Below are 18,412 nucleotides of genomic sequence, written 5' to 3'. Positions count from 1 at the left end.
ATGAGTTTTTTGGGTTCATTGAGAACATGGTTGTTGTTCAATAATAACATTATTCCTCAAAAATACAACTTGCCTAATAATTCTGCACTCCCTGTAGTGAAGATTGAGAGATGCACACACACTTGAGCACCTTCAAATAAAAGCATAGCCTCCAGCAGAAGAATATCAAAGTGTTATTAGGTCTTAGGACAATTCAAAACACCAGAAATGGCCCCAATACCATCCTGGGTTACATAGTAAACACAAGTAAAGGTATAAAGAAAAATGTATGACTAAAGGGCAGATAGTAAACCCAACTAAAAACCTAAATTTGGGAGAAAGATCACACTACAGTAGTAGCTGCAATAGCTCACTTGTTAAAGCAGAAGTCAAGGCAGTAAAAACTGTACTAACAGTCATCCAAAAACTGTCAAGACTACCATTAGACTTCAAACCTGCAGGCTATCATAACCAAAGCACTTGACCCTTTCCTTCATTCAGTATTTCTTTGTGATATAAAGATAGCTTTGAATAAAGGGAAGCAGCCAAAAGATGATCAATTGCAATGCTTGTTCACATAAATGTCACATACTGCGCCAGGCGATCCCCGACCATCGGCTGAAATCAATGTCCCTGCTGCTCCATCAGAGCCAGGCCATCAAAAGAGAGCTCTGTTTGAGTGGCCTCATCCAGCTAACTGGTGGGGACAACAACAGGAAGTGAATGTGACTATTGACAGACAACGAGTCATATCAGTACAGCCTCAGGCTCGAATACATCTGGCAGCGCGTGTGCAATCAACACCTTTTACTGCCACTCTGCTCCCCTCCATCAGTGAGCAAAAGTAAGTTTATGAAGCCAAAGTTTATTTTCGCTCAGTGTTTTTGTTTATTGCACTTGGGGTTGTGGTGGTTGTGTCACACAGCTGATGTTGGAAGGATCCTGGAGAGGGATTTGAGAGAAGAAAAAAAAAAAAAGCACACAGAGTGCAATTCAAAGTAAGGATCACAAAACCCGCTGGATCCCATCGGCATCTTAGTGTGGACTCTGTGACACAGGCACGCACACATTATATACACCTCACAAACAAACTTGAGCGCACACACGCCGCAGCCAAAAAAGCAACACATGCACAAGTCCGGCTCTGGAGCCACAACAGAGCGCTGCTGTTTTAATGGGAGCGACCTGTTGCTACTGCGGCCTGTGTGTAAAAAGCTGGGCTGCTGCCAGCGCTGCAGCCAGCAGCCACTGAATGAACCCAGTACCCTGACAGCGGGTCACATGGTCCTCAGGCCTCTGGGCCACCGCCTGCCTGCCTGCCCTGATGTCAGGGCGGCTTTCAATCATTCATCTTTCTGGCTCCAACGCCGGGGGCCACCCCATTCAATGCAAATCAGTGTCATGCAGCAAAAGTTGCCACACACTGAGCTTGTCACTGAGCCAGAGAGGATAGTCCCATGTGTTTATAGCAGGAAGCAAGGGGGGAGAAGAAGAAAAAAAAAAAAAAAAAAAATCAGGTCGACATCACCACGCTACTTCCTTCATCACAGATTCATAGATACCATTTTTTTGCTTCAGTTTCTGCTCGGTTAACAGAAAAAACTACCACATGGTTTATGTTTCCAAAAGTAAAACATTACACTGAAAGTATTTAAAAACACAAGAAATGACATCACGCTAACCTGTTGCTGAAAAACAAGTCGCCAAAGCAACACTTTAGTTTGAGCTCAAATGCCACAGTGGAGCCAGTAGTACGGTGATCTACTACGCTACCAAGTTCCTCTTTCAAGTTCCCTGAAAGCACAACATTATTGATAAGAATATTGCGGGCAGCTTTAACTGAACACAAAACCGCAGTGACTGCAACCTTGAAAGGCAAGCAGAGTGGCCGCTTTAATCCTGCGATGACACGAACACCAACCACTTTATGACTCACGTTAATGTAATCATATTCAGGCTGTTCAGACAAGCTGTAAAAGCAACACAATGCTTAATTTATTCAAATCACACACACACACACACACACACACACACACACACACACAATTTTAGGAACGTTAACACAGAAAAGCAAAAGGAAAACAAAAGTAATTTGTTTTCCAGGTTTTCAGTTTTTGTGACACAGATTGAGAATTGTGACGTCCAGGACACCGGTACGAGAACCATCTCTTTCTCAGTCTCAGTACATCCAGACTCTGGTGATGCGTCCAGGCCCCTGTCTGTCCGTTTTGGACAAAATTTCAAACAACATTCCTCAGATTCTGCATGTAACTGGTAGCAGATTTGCGTCAACCGAGCTGCTTTAGGGGATTGGGTGGGAGGTGGGTGGTTTTTTTTCTAAACAGAACAGCGAGAGCCAAGCAGTCACTGGCTGCATCATTGCGCCAGCTTGTTGCGTCTTCCCCAGGTCACATGCCAAATCCCCTTGCGTACACACACACTGGACAGACGTAGTCTCATGACCGATAAAAACATTTTTTGACACTGAAGGCATGGTGGGTACAACACACCCGGGGACAATGTTCTCTTTTTAGTACATGCATGCACCCTGGGAGAAGGAGACAGACATATTATTAGCAAAATAAGTTTTAAACATGATTGCAAGCCTTGCATCCTGCAAGAATCCTTTTGAAATTTGAAAGCGCCATCAGATTTGTATGCCCCTGATATCTCTCAAACTTGATAAGAATACTATAATATAATAAAAAAACCTTTATGACAAAAAACTATTGAGTGCAGACCTACACAACTGTCATTACTGTAGGTGGGATGCTAGCAGTGAGGCCAGTGAAACCTATCAAAACACACTTATCCACAGGCATTATCCCGTTGTACTGATTACTGGGGGCGTTAAATTACACTGTTGGGACTTTTTCTTATGACGTCTGTGTCTAAATTGTGGACCAAAAAGTAAACGCGTGGCAACAAGTCACAACATAGACTCATAACTTTTTCTTTTTTGGAAAGCAGCACTGTTTGTGGCCACAGCAGCTTCTCGGCAGGCAGGCAGCAAAGCTAATGGCTAAAGATAAGATGGCAATAAGTGCCTCACTCAAACAAGTAAACAAACGCGGTGGTAGTTCACAACAATGAATGAGCTGCTCTCTCTTGTTGAGCTCATTTGTTTTCATTTCCCTCCAGGACCATCAAGCACAGCGCAAAAAACAACAACTTTTTCCCCGCAAAGAGGAGAACCGTTTGAAGCGACTTGACTGCAGATATTTTGGCCCGAGGGTTGTGTCTCAAAAGTGGTCATTGTCAAAAAAAAAAAAATGAATGGTTAACATCTTAGAGACGCACTGCTGTTTGTGGAAAAACCCCGAGCGTTAAGACTTCACTACAGGAAATTAATGAGTCGTCGACTTTTTTCGTCATAAGACAACTTTTTACGGCGAAGTGAAGTCAGGAAAGTACCTCATTTCAGGTTTGCATCTAGCGCTAGAAAGGATATGGGGCCTAGCAGGGCAGCTTGGGTGAGAATAACCGCATCCCATGTAAGTACAATGGGGACCTACCCTGTCTAGCTGTCGAACTCTTGTAGTTAACCATGCGAAGGAAACGCGGACATTTACCTGGACAGGAATTCAACAATGTGTCCGTCTCATTATAGTGAGCTGTTTCGGCGGTGTTTTAAGTTGACGGGTCCTTCAACAATCTGGACAAAGTGCTCTCATTTACTCCGTTTCTCTTGCCTTTCTTCCACTACACCTCCCAAACGCGCTGTCTGCAATGCCTCTGTGGCAGCCGTCTCTCCCGGGTCCTAAAGCCGCCCTTAAATGAGTCACACTCACAGGAGGAGTAGTAGGCTGTCAGCGTCCCATTGAAGAAAAAAAAACCTGCAGTGGTGCTTCTTCTGCATGGCCTTGTTGAACTCTCTGCTCTTTTATCTGTGCCGGTGGTTTCCAACATGGGTTTCGGGGACCTGCCGAGGACCTTGTATGTTTTTTAAGGGATCCTCGCTTCAATTAAGTGTACTTACGTGGGGTTTTTTGACTTCCTGGAACAACCACAAGTGTATGTTATTATTATTTTATCATTTCACATCTGCCCTGTTATTTAATAACCTTTAAAATTATATTACAATAAAATGTTTTATGTTCACAAAACTCCTTCTAGGGTTTTAAACAAGTTAAGCTGCAGCTGTATCTGAAAGAAAAGTACAAGTTTGTCACCGTGTCATTGTTTCAAGCAAGTTGTATTTGATGTGTAAACTTGTTAACATCGAAAATAAAGTTATAATAAGTCAAATTAGGTCAAAGTAAATAAAGCTTTATGCAAAACCACAAAAACAAAACAAAAGGTTATGCACCTTAAAACTGTGTAAAGAGCCGTGCTTCTAAAAGGTGAAGCTCTAGCTCTAGTTTCAGATATGGTTCTTTCAGACACATGTGTAGCCTTGTGTAATCTAGTAAAATTATATTAAAATCACTACTAAAGAAGAAACCATAAGCAGGATGTGCTGCTGCTTCCATTCTGTTGCACGTCAGTGCTAAAGCATCAGGCTCGGTGGTGGACTTTTACACGTTCGATCACCTGGTTCCAGTCACGTCTGCCAGTACCAAAAAGCAGCAACTTTCGCTTCAAGTTGCTGTGGAGGGGCCTCTGACATTTCCAGGAAATGCCAACTAAACATGAAGTGTGAGAATGTCTCAGTCTGACACACTTAAAACAAAATACTTCAATATGGGTAAAGCAGATGTGCTGAACACAAGAATGTGTTTGCAGAAGTGTATTTAGTCTGATTTAGCCCTTGCCACTGATCTTTTTGTATTCATGCAGATACTCTCTTAAATTAACTGCATATACCAGATGAAACAGCTGAACGAGAAAGTAAAAATCTTGTGGATTGTTCATGATTACATGCCACACTTTTACCTGTTGTGGTAGATAAACCGTCATCTACAGCTACAGAGAACTCCACTGGAGAGGTAGGAGTTAAACCAGTTTTGGACAGGTACAGACAGGCCAGCTCAGTCTGCTTAAAAGAAGTCAGGGAGCCTATGTATCAAATGACGCCCTCAGATGACTGGGTTTACTTGATCAAAATGTTTCTAACTAGAAGTCTAAAACATTTTAGAGACCTCCCATTTTAACATTTCCATTATCTTGCTTTACGCCGTGATACTCCTGACCCTCTTCACGTACGTTTAGTCTTACCCCTTCATTATTTTTCTATCCCCAAGCATGGTGTAGTTGACTGCCTCAAAGTTGAATCAGCATTAGAAGTGCAGTAAAATATATGTATCACTTATAAAAGCAAGCATGTGACAGTTCCCGCAATAATGACTTAATAATATTAAAAGAAAAGGATAGCAGGGAAACGCTGCCAATGTTTCCTCTGTGATGAAAAATTCATTGGCTTGTGCCCTCTGTCTCTCAGCCTCCTCTGCTGTCATTTCCCCTCTTTGTCACTCACGCTGTAATGTGTTTCTCACTGCTACCATGCGTCAGCCTCGCCAAGCTGTTCCTGTCATACAGGCAAAGCTGACTTAGGGTATCCCATATTTTCTCCAGTTGCTATTCATTGGTGCTCTCCTCCTCCTCCTCCTCCACCCGCTGTCTCTGGCCTGTTGATGGGAATGCCCAATCTGTTGTTTTGCGGGATCAAACGTAACAGTAACAAGATTAAAAAGTCAAAGTGAGTTAATAGCATCTCTCCCATCAAAGGCTCATCCGATCTCTGATCCCTGTCTACTTGCAGTATCTGTCTAGAGTACAACAAACAGTACAGAACAGAACTTAATGGCCCGTTAAAGGAGAATAGATAACACGCGGTAACAACAATTAGACACAGAAGGGCAGAAGGGCCATAATAGGGAGGAGGTGATTGTGTGAATGGATACGTGGGGCGGTGGGGAAGCTGACCAAAACGGCATCTCCAGTCAACTACAAAGCAATAAACTGTTACACTATTAGATGAATGTAATATTAAAAAAAACAAAGCGAAAAAATCACACAACTATTGTTGTATAAATTGCGTGCAAAACAGCAGCATCAGGACAGATAGGTATAAGAGATACTAAAAGTATGTGAGGGATATAGGTGCACTTATTTTATTTAACCAGTGCAGCTGTTGTGATAAATCACCCCTAGAGGATATACACATCTGATTACCAGTCAGCCTTGCTTGTAAAAGCTGGCAAATGTTTTAATGTGATTCCAGCATGCTATTTCCAAAAAAGTTAGGGTCAACATAAGAAAAACCCTAAAACATCTGGTGGCTCATCTTACAGCTACAGTGAGGTTGACTGGCAACAGGTAAATGATATAATATATTGCTGTAAAGTTAGCCTCCTAGAGAGTGAAACATCCATGAAGGACTACATGGGAAACTAATTGAAAAGTTTAAGGATTGCCACCTCGACTGTTTCTGCTAGATGTCTCTTCCTGTTAAAAGGGAGTTTTTCCTTCCCACTGTCGCCAAGTGCTTGCTCATAGAGGGTTGTGTGATTGTTGATGGTTTTTTTCTCTATTATTGTAGGAGGTTTACCTTACAATATAAAGTGCATTGAGGCGACTGATGTTGTGATTGTTGTGTGATATATAAATAAAACTTGTGTGATATATAAATAAAACTTTTATTATGCACTGAGTTAAAGTAAAAAACAAAACTACTGTGCTGTGGTTAAAAAGTTTTAATTCCTTTCAAAAATAATGGAAGACGTGTCCTCCCAGCTGAGAGAGAGTCCATCCAGATGATCTGCAAACAGTTCAGAAGCCAGCATCTGTGATAATGAGGAAGTGAATTTGTGCACAGGGTGCAGAGGGTACGGGTAACTTTCGCATCTTTAAAATCACCATTAAGTCTGAATGAATATATATGCAGGGTTTTAGAACATGTGCTACCATTCATGTATTTTTCAGGAGGATGGCACTAGACTATTTACTGGACATATTATAACAGCGGGGCTACAGTAAAAGAATCCAGGTGTTAAACCGATCCGACTTAACTCTGAAACTGGAAATGTGGAAAGTTACGGAACTAAAATGACAAAGCAGAAGGCTGCGAATGGCTAAAGAGCTGAAATCTTATATCAAACAAGCACGGAAATACATTTGGCTTACAAAACTGCAGTAATTGATCTCTCCGGTTTCACGACACCACAGTGGCAAACATCCTCCTATCCCACTTTTTCTTTAAAGACATAAGCATATATTTTTCAAATAAACAAAGGAAAACCATAACATCTCAGCTTTTTGTTTTGTTGCTGTTGTGTTATTATTAATTAAAATCTGGGTTAAAAGGTTTTGCAAAGCTTTGTTTTGAATTCTCTGTCAGTAACATAAAAGATGCACCTGTTTAAAAAAAAAAGGTAATTTGATTAAATCTGCATGGCCAGTGAGAGTGAAAAAACATCACTCTCCCCAATATTAAAACCATTTCAAAAGAACATAAACTTTAGTGCCCTTATGGAGATGCATTAAAAACACCGTCAAACAGACACCACCAGCACAGCTTAAAGCCACAGCTATGATCAGACTCTGGTCCAGCAGGGAGAGTGATGTGGTTCAACTGTGGCTGGATGGCTGGCTGGTTGGCCGGTCAGGCTACATTGGAATGCAGGGTCTTTTGTTTGTCTGAGAGAGGAGTGGGTCAGGGAGAGAATGCCATTGATGATTGCAGAGAAGAAGAATGAACCTCCAGGAAGTGTTCTCTCTCTCTCTCTCCCGACTCCCCCGCTCTCATTCTCTCTGTCTCTCTTTCCCTATCTTTTTTTTTCTGTGTGTGAGAACCTTCACCGTGCCGAGCCTCTCTCTGCTGAGGCCACAGTCCCCAGGCACAACCACTGCTTTGTCTTGCCCTGTGAACACACACACACCCCTCCTCTACTGGGTGCCTACGTTTGCCAGGGCCAGGGAAACACAGGGCCACTGCTCCTATTCTTATCCACATCACTGCTCCTGCTTGGATGGAGTGTTTGTGTGGGCATCGGTGCTTGAATGGTGAATTGTTTTTTGTATGTGCCACACATCTGACTAAACATTTAGTTTGTCGGATGTTCAGCTATAAATGAGAAATCATCCATTCTCTTGCCATCTTTTTTAGAGAGCGTGACAGCGTTTCCCTTACAATTATCTGGAGATGACCTCGGTGCAGATATCTTCCTGTTGTACCAGTAACAAATGAACTAAAAATGGAATAAAGTGGTAAGTGGATAAGAATCTAGCGAGTGGCCCCTTCTGACCAGTGGCTGCCACCTCCCGTCACATTGCTCATTCCCCTCTGTGTCAGAAGCGCTGTGAGGAGCTGCAAATGGCCCTTTCAAAACGCACGACAGCTGGAACACAGGGCAAAGGTGACCGAAGCTGTTGGGGGAGCACAGACAGGGACAGGATTTTTTTTTTTTTTTGGGGGGGGGGGCGCACATGATGAGCAGCTGCACCAGCGAGTTGTTCCTCCACCGTGCCACCAGCTCTAATGATTAAAAGTGTCTGAAATAGATGACAAATTTTTAGAGTAAATCCTAGAAGTCACCTTACTTTTAAGACAGTTTAACCAAACACACACATGTATATACACTGCTGGTTGTCTTGGGAAAAATAAATCCCCTGGGTGTTGGTTTGGTATCTGGAAATTCCAAAACTCAAGGCAGGCTTAGAGGATACTAAGTCCTTATAAGTTTCCCGCTCCCCCGAAAATACCACTGACCTTCTGTGCTACAATACATTTCTTTGATCACTTTATAGATACTTTTACAGATACCAATTCTGTTGGAGAAAGAAGTATTTCTTTTATTCACAACATGACCTGAAAGCCACAAAGAACATTTTTATGTGTGCTTGAGGTTTGCAAGTTAATTAATCACATTTTAAATCTGGAGCTTAACTTTAAACAGGCTCGAAAACTCTTAAGAAAATCGTTTTTCTCCTATTAAACTGCTTCCTTGTAGCTTTACCGAACAAACAAACCAGTTTTAGTGTAAAAAAAATGTCTACTGTGTCATGTGCAAATCCTCCATTTGTCCACTTCCATCATGCTGCCATACAAAAGGCGACACATCACAGTGCCCCCTCCCTCTTAATAGGACAGGTGTTTTAATAAGACAGCCAATTGATGCCCCCACCCTCCTCCTCCCAAGTATTCTGCTACTTGCTGCCGCTGTGTGAATTCGCGGAGTAGTACAGAACTTATTGTGGCGGCGCGATATCGCGAGATTTGTGCCATTATCAACCTGCTTGACACACAGCAGCGCTGAGTGCAGCCTGCCTTCCCAGGGTCGGGACTGGAGCTCAAGAAACGACAAGGAGAAGCGAACATCTGGCCGCACATCATGAAAGGACACCGGGGCTTATAGGGACAAAAAGACGACGAAGCGGGCAGAAATACGTGTGAGTACGGCGGGATATTTTTCTGTGTGTGTGAGCTTTGAAACGAGGAAAGCGAAAGTTAAAAGAGTGTCCCCGCGCCGCTTCGTTCAGCGCAGTTGGCTTTTTACTGTGCGAGTTCCTCTGCTGTTTAAAAGGCTCCCAGCAATGCGTTTCCCAACGCGGACGTGAAGCTCGCTCCACTGCGCCCTTGGCCCCTTTTTTCCTGCGAACACTTTTCTTCATCTTAGGAAAAAAATCTTAATTACGTACAAAATCATAAGACTTCTACGCAGCTTAACTTTAACTTACTTTAACTTGCCGGATCCCTCTTTCTTCTTTAAACCGACCCATTTAAACACGGTTGTGTGCGCGCGAGTCTTATCAGGGAGCAAAAAAACCGCAACAAAGCCTTTTTACTGTAACCCACGGATGCGTGATAAATTACTTAGTTTTGAAGAAAAAAGTTGTAAATGCCGTGGAATCTCGTGACAACAGTAAATCTGCTCTCCCCCCTTGAGGTGTGTATTTTTTATCTTCTTTTCGGACTGTGTAGCCCGGAGTTAACATATGGCATAAAGGGGAGCACAGCTGGAGGTAGCGTTTCCATTGCGGTGATGTCAGAGCAGCTGACTCCACAGCTTGCAGTGTAATTAGCAAACAGAGCACCAGTTTACTTACTCTGCACCGGTCTTATTTTGCTCACGTTGCCTCCTTCCCCCGATGGTCGAGTGCTGTCGCTCCCAGTCCCGCTTTGCTTGTCCTGTAAACACCGCTGTTTGTTTGTGTGTGTGTGTGTGTGTGTGTGTGTGTGTGTGTGTGTGCGTGTGCGTGCACTTTGGCTATTTTTTTTTTCGGAAGCGCGAGGGCTAGGCTGTCGGACTACACTACTACAGACCGGAATACTTTGGATAATTTGGAGAGTGGATCCGTTTACACCGTGATACATGGGTGGGTGGGCGAGCGCAGCGCAGTGTGTCCTGCACCACTGGAAAGAATGTTGGATAAAGTTACTGATGCTGATCATTAGCTTGATGTTTAATCTTTCCCGATTAAGTCCCGAAAAACCTTGTAAACTTGCATTTGAAAGCACTTTATCGTGTGTTTGCTGACACTTTTGCGCAATTTGGCTCAAGTTATTTCCTTGTGTATGGTTTTGCTCGCTTTATGTGTCCTTAGAAAAAAGAAACGGCAGCTCAACTGTGCCCTCATTTCGTTTATCCCGTATCCTGTTTTTCCTGTTTTTCATCAGGTTATGAAGGAAGAATGGAGTTCCCAGACCATAGCCGCCAGTTGCTGCAGTGTCTGAGTCAGCAGCGTCACCAAGGTTTCCTCTGTGACTGCACTGTTCTTGTTGGGGAGGCTCGATTCAAAGCGCACAGAGCCGTGCTGGCCTCCTGCAGCATGTACTTCCATCTCTTCTACAGGGACCAGCTAGACAAAAGGGACGTTGTGCATCTCAACAGTGACATTGTGACAGCCCCGGCTTTCAGTCTGCTCCTTGAATTTATGTATGAGGGGAAGTTGGAATTCAGCGCTCTGCCTGTGGAGGATGTCCTGGCAGCAGCCAGTTACCTCCACATGTACGATATAGTCAAAGTGTGCAAAGGCAAGCTTAAAGACAAGGAACTTTCCTCCCTGGATGAAAAAATGGGAGAGGGTTTGGGGCTCAGCTGTCTGGACAGGGAAAATTCCTCAGATGGTGAGCTGCACAGTAAGCAGCTCATTCAGCGACAGCCCCAGACACCGTCTCAGGGGCTTCACAGGGCCCCCCCGGCGGAAGAGTTTGACATGGACAACACTGAAGTCAGGCTGGCTGTCACAGATTGTGATAGGTCTATGCAGAGCAGGCAGAAGGCAAACGGTCACTCTGGCAGGTCCCCGGACCTTGTAGGTGTCAATTATGTGTCAGCAGAGGCCGAGCCCTGCGTCCAAACAGCTGGAAAAACAAAAGCTGATGTCAGTAGTTCCACCGTATTGCTGTCCCAGAGGTCCCGGGCTTCAGATGACATGGACTGTGCACTGGATTTGTCTTTCAAGCCTCTGTCTAGCAGAGATCCCTTACACCCCTCCTACGTCTCGGGACAGCTGGCCCTCGACAGCCAGCAGCAGGGCACTGAGCCACTTGTTAAAGACGAACACGACTTGCTGTCAGAGCAGGAGGACAGTGAGCCGATGAGCCCTGAGAGCCAGCGCTTTGGGAATAGTGCCAGGAGCTCAGTGGTGACAGGGTTCGCTGCCCTCTTCCCAGGCAACAACGGTTCCACAGCCGCCCTGCTCTCCCAGGAGGAGGCCCTGATGGACGAGGAGGGGGAGGCCTGCAGAGGGAGGGAGAGCGCCCCAGGCAGGGAGGTGGATGGGAGGGGTAGACTGCTGGGGGACAGCGAGGAGGAGGAGGAAGACGACTTGGCCTCTTCAGACATTTCCACCTCCAGTGGAGTACTGCTGCCCCCGGGGCAACAGGTGTGCATGTGTCCCCTCTGCAGCAAAGTCTTCCCCAGCCCCCACGTGCTGCAACTGCACCTCAGCTCACACTTCCGCGAAAAGGACGGTGCCCGTTCCAAGCTGTCCCCCGACGGCTCGGTCCCCACCTGCATGCAGTGCAACAAGACCTTCTCTTGCATGTACACCCTTAAGCGTCACGAGCGCACGCACTCTGGTGAGAAGCCATATACCTGTGGTCAGTGCGGCAAGAGCTTCCAGTACTCCCACAACTTAAGTCGGCACGCTGTAGTTCACACACGGGAGAAGCCTCACGCCTGCAAGTGGTGCGAGCGGCGCTTCACCCAGTCTGGGGACCTCTACCGCCACATCAGGAAGTTTCACTGTGGCCTTGTCAAGACTCTCGCCATCGGATAAAACGCCTCTCACCGGTGCCACGACACAAGACAGAATGTCTCTTTCATACACTGAATACTACTACTGATCAATTTTCCCATTACTATATAAACATGCTGGCAGTTTGTCTGAGACATATCTTTTGGATTCTACCCCCACGTGGCATTTCTCCAGTTAAACATGTAGCAACGTTTAAGCTGTTTCCTGTGCTGGACTGTCATCATAGCTGTACATGATGGTAAAAGACGGTTAGTCAGTGGCACAGGCTGATAAGCTTGACACGGATGCTGTTGAAAAACATCAGATCAGTGTCAATGAAGGCGAACAAATCAGATGATGCACTTGTTTTCCTGTCTTTTGTGTCAGTCTGAGATTATTTGAGGTGTGTATTTGCCGATAGATGAGGGAAAAAAGCATCTTGCGTTCACACTCTGTGGGCAACTGGATGATAGCTAAAGCTAACATACGTTAATACAATCGTCAAAGTTTATTGGTGCACATGGGAGATCAGAACCGTCCGCGAGTAGCAATATATGATTATTTTTAACACCTACATTATTCTAATTATTCTAATTATTTATTTGGGGGGATTTGTTTAGTCCTTAACAAGTAAACTTATCACAAGGCAGCAAAAGTAATGAAGTCTGACTACTGGAAGTATTCTTTCTTTCTTTCTTTTTGTGGAGGTAAAATGTTTGGTTTCATTGAAATGAAGTTTCTATGTTGTTTTTGTGAGAAGAGGCAAGCATACCATCGCACCAACACCACCTCTTTAGTTGTTCACGTGAGCGAGCGTAGAATACCCACTTAAAGAGGTTAAGAGTATTTTAAAGGTAACCCCTGTAACACTGGTGCCTACTGTAACGCTCAAAACTTCACTTAGTGTACTTACAAAGACAAGAATGAGATGACAATGTGATGCCTTTTGGTTAAATTCAGTTCAGCTGTCAGGCGTCTTAAAAAAAAAAAAATCTGGATTACACTCCACATACCAGGTAGTAACAAAGGTAATCCTCTACTGTGGAAGCCAGTTAATCCGTGAGTGCCCTTAATAAAATTAGAATGTAATAAACCAAACTTATGTCAACCTTTTTGTCAAAAACGCACAGTTGTGAGTAAATAACTTCATTTCTTAGTTTAAAGGGTTTGCTGACAGTGTTCGGGACAGGCTCTTTAGCAGGCAGATGGGGGATGGAAGGAGACAGGTGGATGTCCAGTATCTTCTCTATTGTTACCATCAGAGCTGTGCCATTCAGCTTAATCTACTGACCTTTTCTTTTTCATAACCTTTTCACACAAATTTACTGGATGTGTTTTAAGTTGCTACTGAGGACGTTGGAGCCTTTAGCGATGCTGCTCTTGGATTTCTTCTGTCTGTTCATTTAGATGCTGTTTGGATTTATTACCGGGGGTGTAGCACTAAAAGTTCATGATTTTTGTCTAATCTGTCCTGAGAAGACTTGATCGGAATTTATTTATTAGTCTGACTTGGTTCAGGGGTTTACTGTAGCGGTAGCTCTTATTTCTATAAGCTTGAAAGACATTGCATCTTGCCTAGCGATCTTGGTACTCATTAGCTGTTGTTTTTTGGGGCAGACTGTCCACTTTTTGTTTTGTTTTTTCTGTGCAAATTGAAGTTACTGTATTTGTATTTTAATATATGGTGTAGAAATCTCTACGGAGTATTCAAGATTTGTCAAACGGAATATAGAGAAGCACTTGATTTTAGCATGCATATAGTTTCAACACTATTGTCTAGGCTGCTATTTCCTACAATCTGTATATTTAATGTAAATATATATTATATTTATCAAATGATTTCTTTTTTTTCTCCATGTTACAACCCATTTAAGATTTGGATAGTCAGGTGTCATGTTTAAGGCTGGAGACTCTTGAGCGTCACATTTTCCCCGGGGGGCTGGAGGTTTGGCTCTTTTTCCATATTCTTCATTGACTTTATTGGACCCTGCCTCACCACAAATCAGAGCAGTAAATACTGCTAGGATGGCTGTTCTACCAGAAGAAACAGTTGTTCACAAGCACAGCCACACCGATACAGCACTGGGTACCTATAGAAATGACAATACAGGTATTGTCGTCCCCCCCCCAAAAGCGGTTCAAGTCTCTCTTTGCACTTTCTGAATGGAGCCACTGGAATGTGAGAAATGTATTTAGCAAAGGGAGGCCAAGGAGATTGTAAACAGGTGTATTGTTTGGAGGCATCAAAGAACACCCCTACCCCCCTTTGTCATCCCGGCATGCAGTAGATAAATGCTTCATTGTTCCTCTGCATTGAGGAGATATCAGCGTCATTTGGTTGCGCATCAATCAAGAGTATTGCCCACCCCCTCCCCTCAGTGTTTAAAAAAAAAAAAAAAAAAAAGAGAAAAAGTTCAAATTTAAAAAATGCTTTTTCAGTCAGTACGACCTTTAAAAAACAAAATATGCATATGAAATAATTTACTTTGGGTTTTCAGCAAGCAAAAAATGCCCCCCCCCCTTTTTTTTTCTTTCTTTTAAATTCTACTCCCTGACCTGAAGTCAGCTACAGGGCGAGGTGGATGTACGCACTCCTGTTTGTCATGCTTGCATCACTTTAGTACCTTATCAGAACAGTAGATCTATTTCAGTTAGATGTCTTAGTGCTGATGACAGATTTCAATCAGAACACACAGCAGATGTAGATTCTGTGAGTCTGTTTTGGTTTTGTTTGTTAAAGGAACATTTGTACACGGTGCGAGTTGAATTTGTTCTCTAATGTACATGTGTAAAGAGGTAGAAAACTAACATCATGTAAAGGATTCTTTCTCTTGTTTCGAAGTCTTTATTTATAGCTCCAGGATGATCACCAAATGTGCCTTGTAGACACACGCATAGGTGTTGCATCTGGAGAAGCCCTGTTTTCTATACTGTACAGTTTTCGCCCTTGATGTGAAGGCAGCGGTGAAGTTGGTATCACAGCAACAGTGGCCCGCTGAAACATTACAAAAGAAAGAACCCTGCTGTTTTATGTTAAATCATATCAAAATGTCAACTTAAGACTAAAGTAAAATGTGGAAGTGCATTTCTTATAGCTGCTTTGCAAGAGATTACACTGAAGTTTTTGAAATGTGTGTGAATAAATTTTTGTTTCTGGACTTTTTTTGTGTTTTTTGGCTTTTATCAATAGCCAATACTACTGGGAGCTAACAACTTGTTCCACTTTTTTTTTTTTTTTTACTGTCACTGTTGAATGTGAAACACTGAGTCTTTTTTTTTTAATGGATTGTTGACTTGAAACAGTGCTACTCTCAATCGAGGGCGGCGTTTGCCTAACTCGTTGCTGTATCATCCTTGGAGTCTAAAAACAACTGGAATTTTGTCCTCTGCAGGTTACAACTGTGAAATTGTGTATAATCATGAGAAATATTTATTGCATATGCTTCTTGTGCAACATTTTGACTGTCTTGAGTTTAATTTGGTTTAAAAAAAAAAAAGAGGAAAAAAACCCTAAATGTCAAACAGAAATCTTTTTAATAGAATTTGTAGAAGTGCCATTAGAATTTAATATAATTTTTTAATAAGAAAGGTATATTTTATAGTAAAAAATTGCTTCAGTGTTAGTGGTGTAGAGATTAGAGGACAATCTTTAAGGAGAATTGACATGGCTTAGATATTGGGGCAATTTACGTTGATCTATAACTGTACGTGCATTTTCTTTTTTTTTCCGAGTGTGCTTGTGTGTGTGTGCTGTGGAAATGTGACAATCTTGATTTAGGTCTTTATTAAGATTAGAATTAAATGGAACAACTTTCTTTTTTGGTGTGGAGTTTGGTTATTTCTAGCTACTTTCCAGCTACTACTGACAAATTATCAAGGACATAAAAGTAGACTCTGACAACCCAAGAACGTTATCGAGGAGCCCTCGCCTGACACACAGGAGCAACAATCAGGCAGACGGTGTGTGTGGGCATCGCTGCAATGTGTACAGAGACAACACAATGTGATAATACTGCTGGTCTTACAGGCCCGATCCCTCTGAAACCATAAACTGAACTCAAGGACGGAGCAATTTCAGGATGGGGCCCCTATTGTTTTCTGACCTGTTGCCAGTACTCTCCAAAGGAGATAAACCTGGCATAGACAAACCCAGTTGGCTCTCTTGTAATTATTACTTAAACTCAACTTGATTGTTCCTGCTACAACAAACTACACACACGTATGTGTATATAAACACATTAACCAATGTCTGTGTGTGTGTCTGCAAGGAACTTCATGCCAATTCACTGGACATTTTCAATGGCGAGAACTTTTAATTATTTCCCTGCTGCACCATGAAAGAAATCCAGCTGCTCTGCTACGTGATCCCAATAGGGATGTGCTCGGGTTCCCACCACCCTCCCCCAAATCCCATCTCACCCTTTCTGGGAACGCCATATAGACAAGGGCTGCATCCATCTGCCCCTGCCTCCACCCCCACAGTCCCCAAAACCATGGCCCCAAACCTCGGCCTCATCTCACCACTCTATTGTGCGCGTGGGTAGTAGCTCAGCCAGGCTATTGTCTGGCCCAGCTCCCCAGCACGTACTTTATGCACAAACAGACGACACAGCGGCGCTGGCCAGGCAGCTCCGACATAAAGAAAACAACGTCCTCCCAAGATCGTTTATAAACACCCCTCCTCTCCCCCCAAAAAGCCCCAGCCAGCTCACAGCAAATAAGGACCCTCTGCAACACGGTGGCCACCTCAACCTGTAAACATCCACAGCAGCGAGGCCTCGGAGCTCCCACTGGCACCAACATCTCGCATCTGCCAAACGAGAGCCAGGGCTTAAAACTGCCTGGTGACTGAATGTGTGTGTGTGTGTGTTATGGACCAAAACCTTCACATGGAAAGCAGGGGCCATGTGATAGGGCTTAGCTGCAGGGTGACGAGCTGGGATATGTGCAGTGTAACTCAATGGTGTAATAAAACATTCCTCTCTGAGGCTCAAAGCTTAGCTCATTCGCCTCCAAGAGCCTTTGCTTGTGTGCTTTTGTGTGTGCGCGTGGTGTTTAGAGATACTTGAGAGAAGTTGAGAGGAAAGTTGTAAGTGTCCACCACCTCAACAAGGCCAGCGGTGGGAGCCCTTGACCTCTGAAGGGACAGACTGCCAGGGACAGCTGGTGTGGCCTGTGTTTATTTATTTATTTCTTAACAAAAGACAGGTGGTCACACTTGAAAAGGGCACACAAACACAGTCACACATGCACTTGTGTACAGACAGCACGCACGCACACAAACACTTCTTCCACCCACCCTCTCCCTTTCCATATTAACACACACGCGCATCTTGTTATCATCCACTTAATTTTGAAGGAGCGCGTTATTTCGACTTTCAGAAAAATCGAAACACTTTCCAGTAAAGAAATCTTCATTTACTCCCCAACTGACATGATTGGGGGGGGTTAGGGTTAAAACCACTGCTTTTAAGCGTGGTTTGGTCCCACGCTTAAAAGCAGGATCGAAGGCATTAATAATAATCAGCAACCTAAACATCACACATCAGTTGCTGCAAAGTGCATAAATACATATCAACTAGTGCCCTCACAGTGGCTTTGCCTTTTTTGGACTCGCTCACCCTGACAGTGCCAAGACAGTGTGTCCTTGGTCCACTGTACAGCTGTCACTTACTCACACTCGTTGACGCATATTTATAGCAGCAGCATCACTGGGCTCAACGCTCAGCACACTCAGACCACAGCTGGTCCCCCAAAAAGAATGGGTGAAAGACAAAGCCACGTGCTCCCGCTGGCCGACCGCAGTCGGTCCTGTCTGGAGCGCTGTGGGTGACTGTGCGTAACCCCCCCTCGCTTCTTCTCCTCCTCGCAGTCGTGGACCATTCTTGGTGTGAGGAGAGCATGTCGTGACCTTGTTGTCATTTTTGGTGTCATGGATAGGGTTGTGCTGAAAACCTGAACAGCTGCACTCTTATGTTTTCAAGTTACATGAAGTCATCACACCATTATGGCATTAAACATGCAGGGTAGGGAAGCACCAGCATCCTCAACAACTAACGGGTATAGATACATCATGGAGAGATCTTCCAACCTTACGAGTACTGTATTTTGGGATTATATACATTTATCCAGCCTATTAAAGTAATTCATACCACCATCTATCCATCTGCTTTTAATTTAAGGATGTTTTGCACTGAATCTCATCTATAACTCAGTGCAGCTTCAAAAGCAACTCTCTTTCAAGTCTTTTATGTCCATCTCCGAGATTCTTAGAGCCTTATCAAGAAATGTGCAGACAACTTGACGCCTT

General features: G+C 43.7%; 2 protein-coding genes across 3 annotated transcripts in view; one reads left to right on the top strand and one right to left on the bottom strand.

Moving 5' to 3' along the window:
• The window catches only part of akt1 (v-akt murine thymoma viral oncogene homolog 1), a 32,545-nt gene extending 28,622 nt beyond the window's left edge, over nt 1-3,923 (bottom strand). Inside the window, exon 1 of one of the 2 annotated variants that reach the window (XM_005742779.2) lies at nt 3,552-3,923. The gene's annotated coding sequence lies outside the window, so the exon portion shown is untranslated. The remainder of the gene's footprint in view (nt 1-3,551) is intronic. The other variant, XM_005742780.1, reaches the window with a different exon arrangement.
• A 5,096-nt stretch (nt 3,924-9,019) lies between these two features.
• zbtb42 (zinc finger and BTB domain containing 42) lies at nt 9,020-14,506 on the top strand. Its single transcript, XM_005742778.1, has 2 exons — nt 9,020-9,309; nt 10,538-14,506. The coding sequence occupies exon 2, from the start codon at nt 10,552-10,554 to the stop codon at nt 12,142-12,144; it is 1,593 nt and encodes a 530-aa protein (XP_005742835.1). The 5' UTR covers nt 9,020-9,309; nt 10,538-10,551; the 3' UTR covers nt 12,145-14,506.
• The last annotated feature ends 3,906 nt before the right edge of the window (nt 14,507-18,412 follow it).

The sequence above is a fragment of the Pundamilia nyererei genome, unplaced genomic scaffold (assembly GCF_000239375.1).
Source record: "Pundamilia nyererei isolate P.nyererei 1_Seehausen unplaced genomic scaffold, PunNye1.0 scaffold00123, whole genome shotgun sequence".
Lineage (NCBI taxonomy): Eukaryota > Metazoa > Chordata > Actinopteri > Cichliformes > Cichlidae > Pundamilia > Pundamilia nyererei.
The sequence above is the reverse complement of the archived record's forward strand: the minus strand, read 5'-3'. Positions and strand labels throughout refer to the sequence as shown.

Excerpts from the sequence above, each read along its gene's own strand:
- zbtb42 (XM_005742778.1), top strand. The coding sequence starts at position 10,552 with ATGGAGTTCCCAGACCATAGCCGCCAGTTGCTGCAGTGTCTGAGTCAG.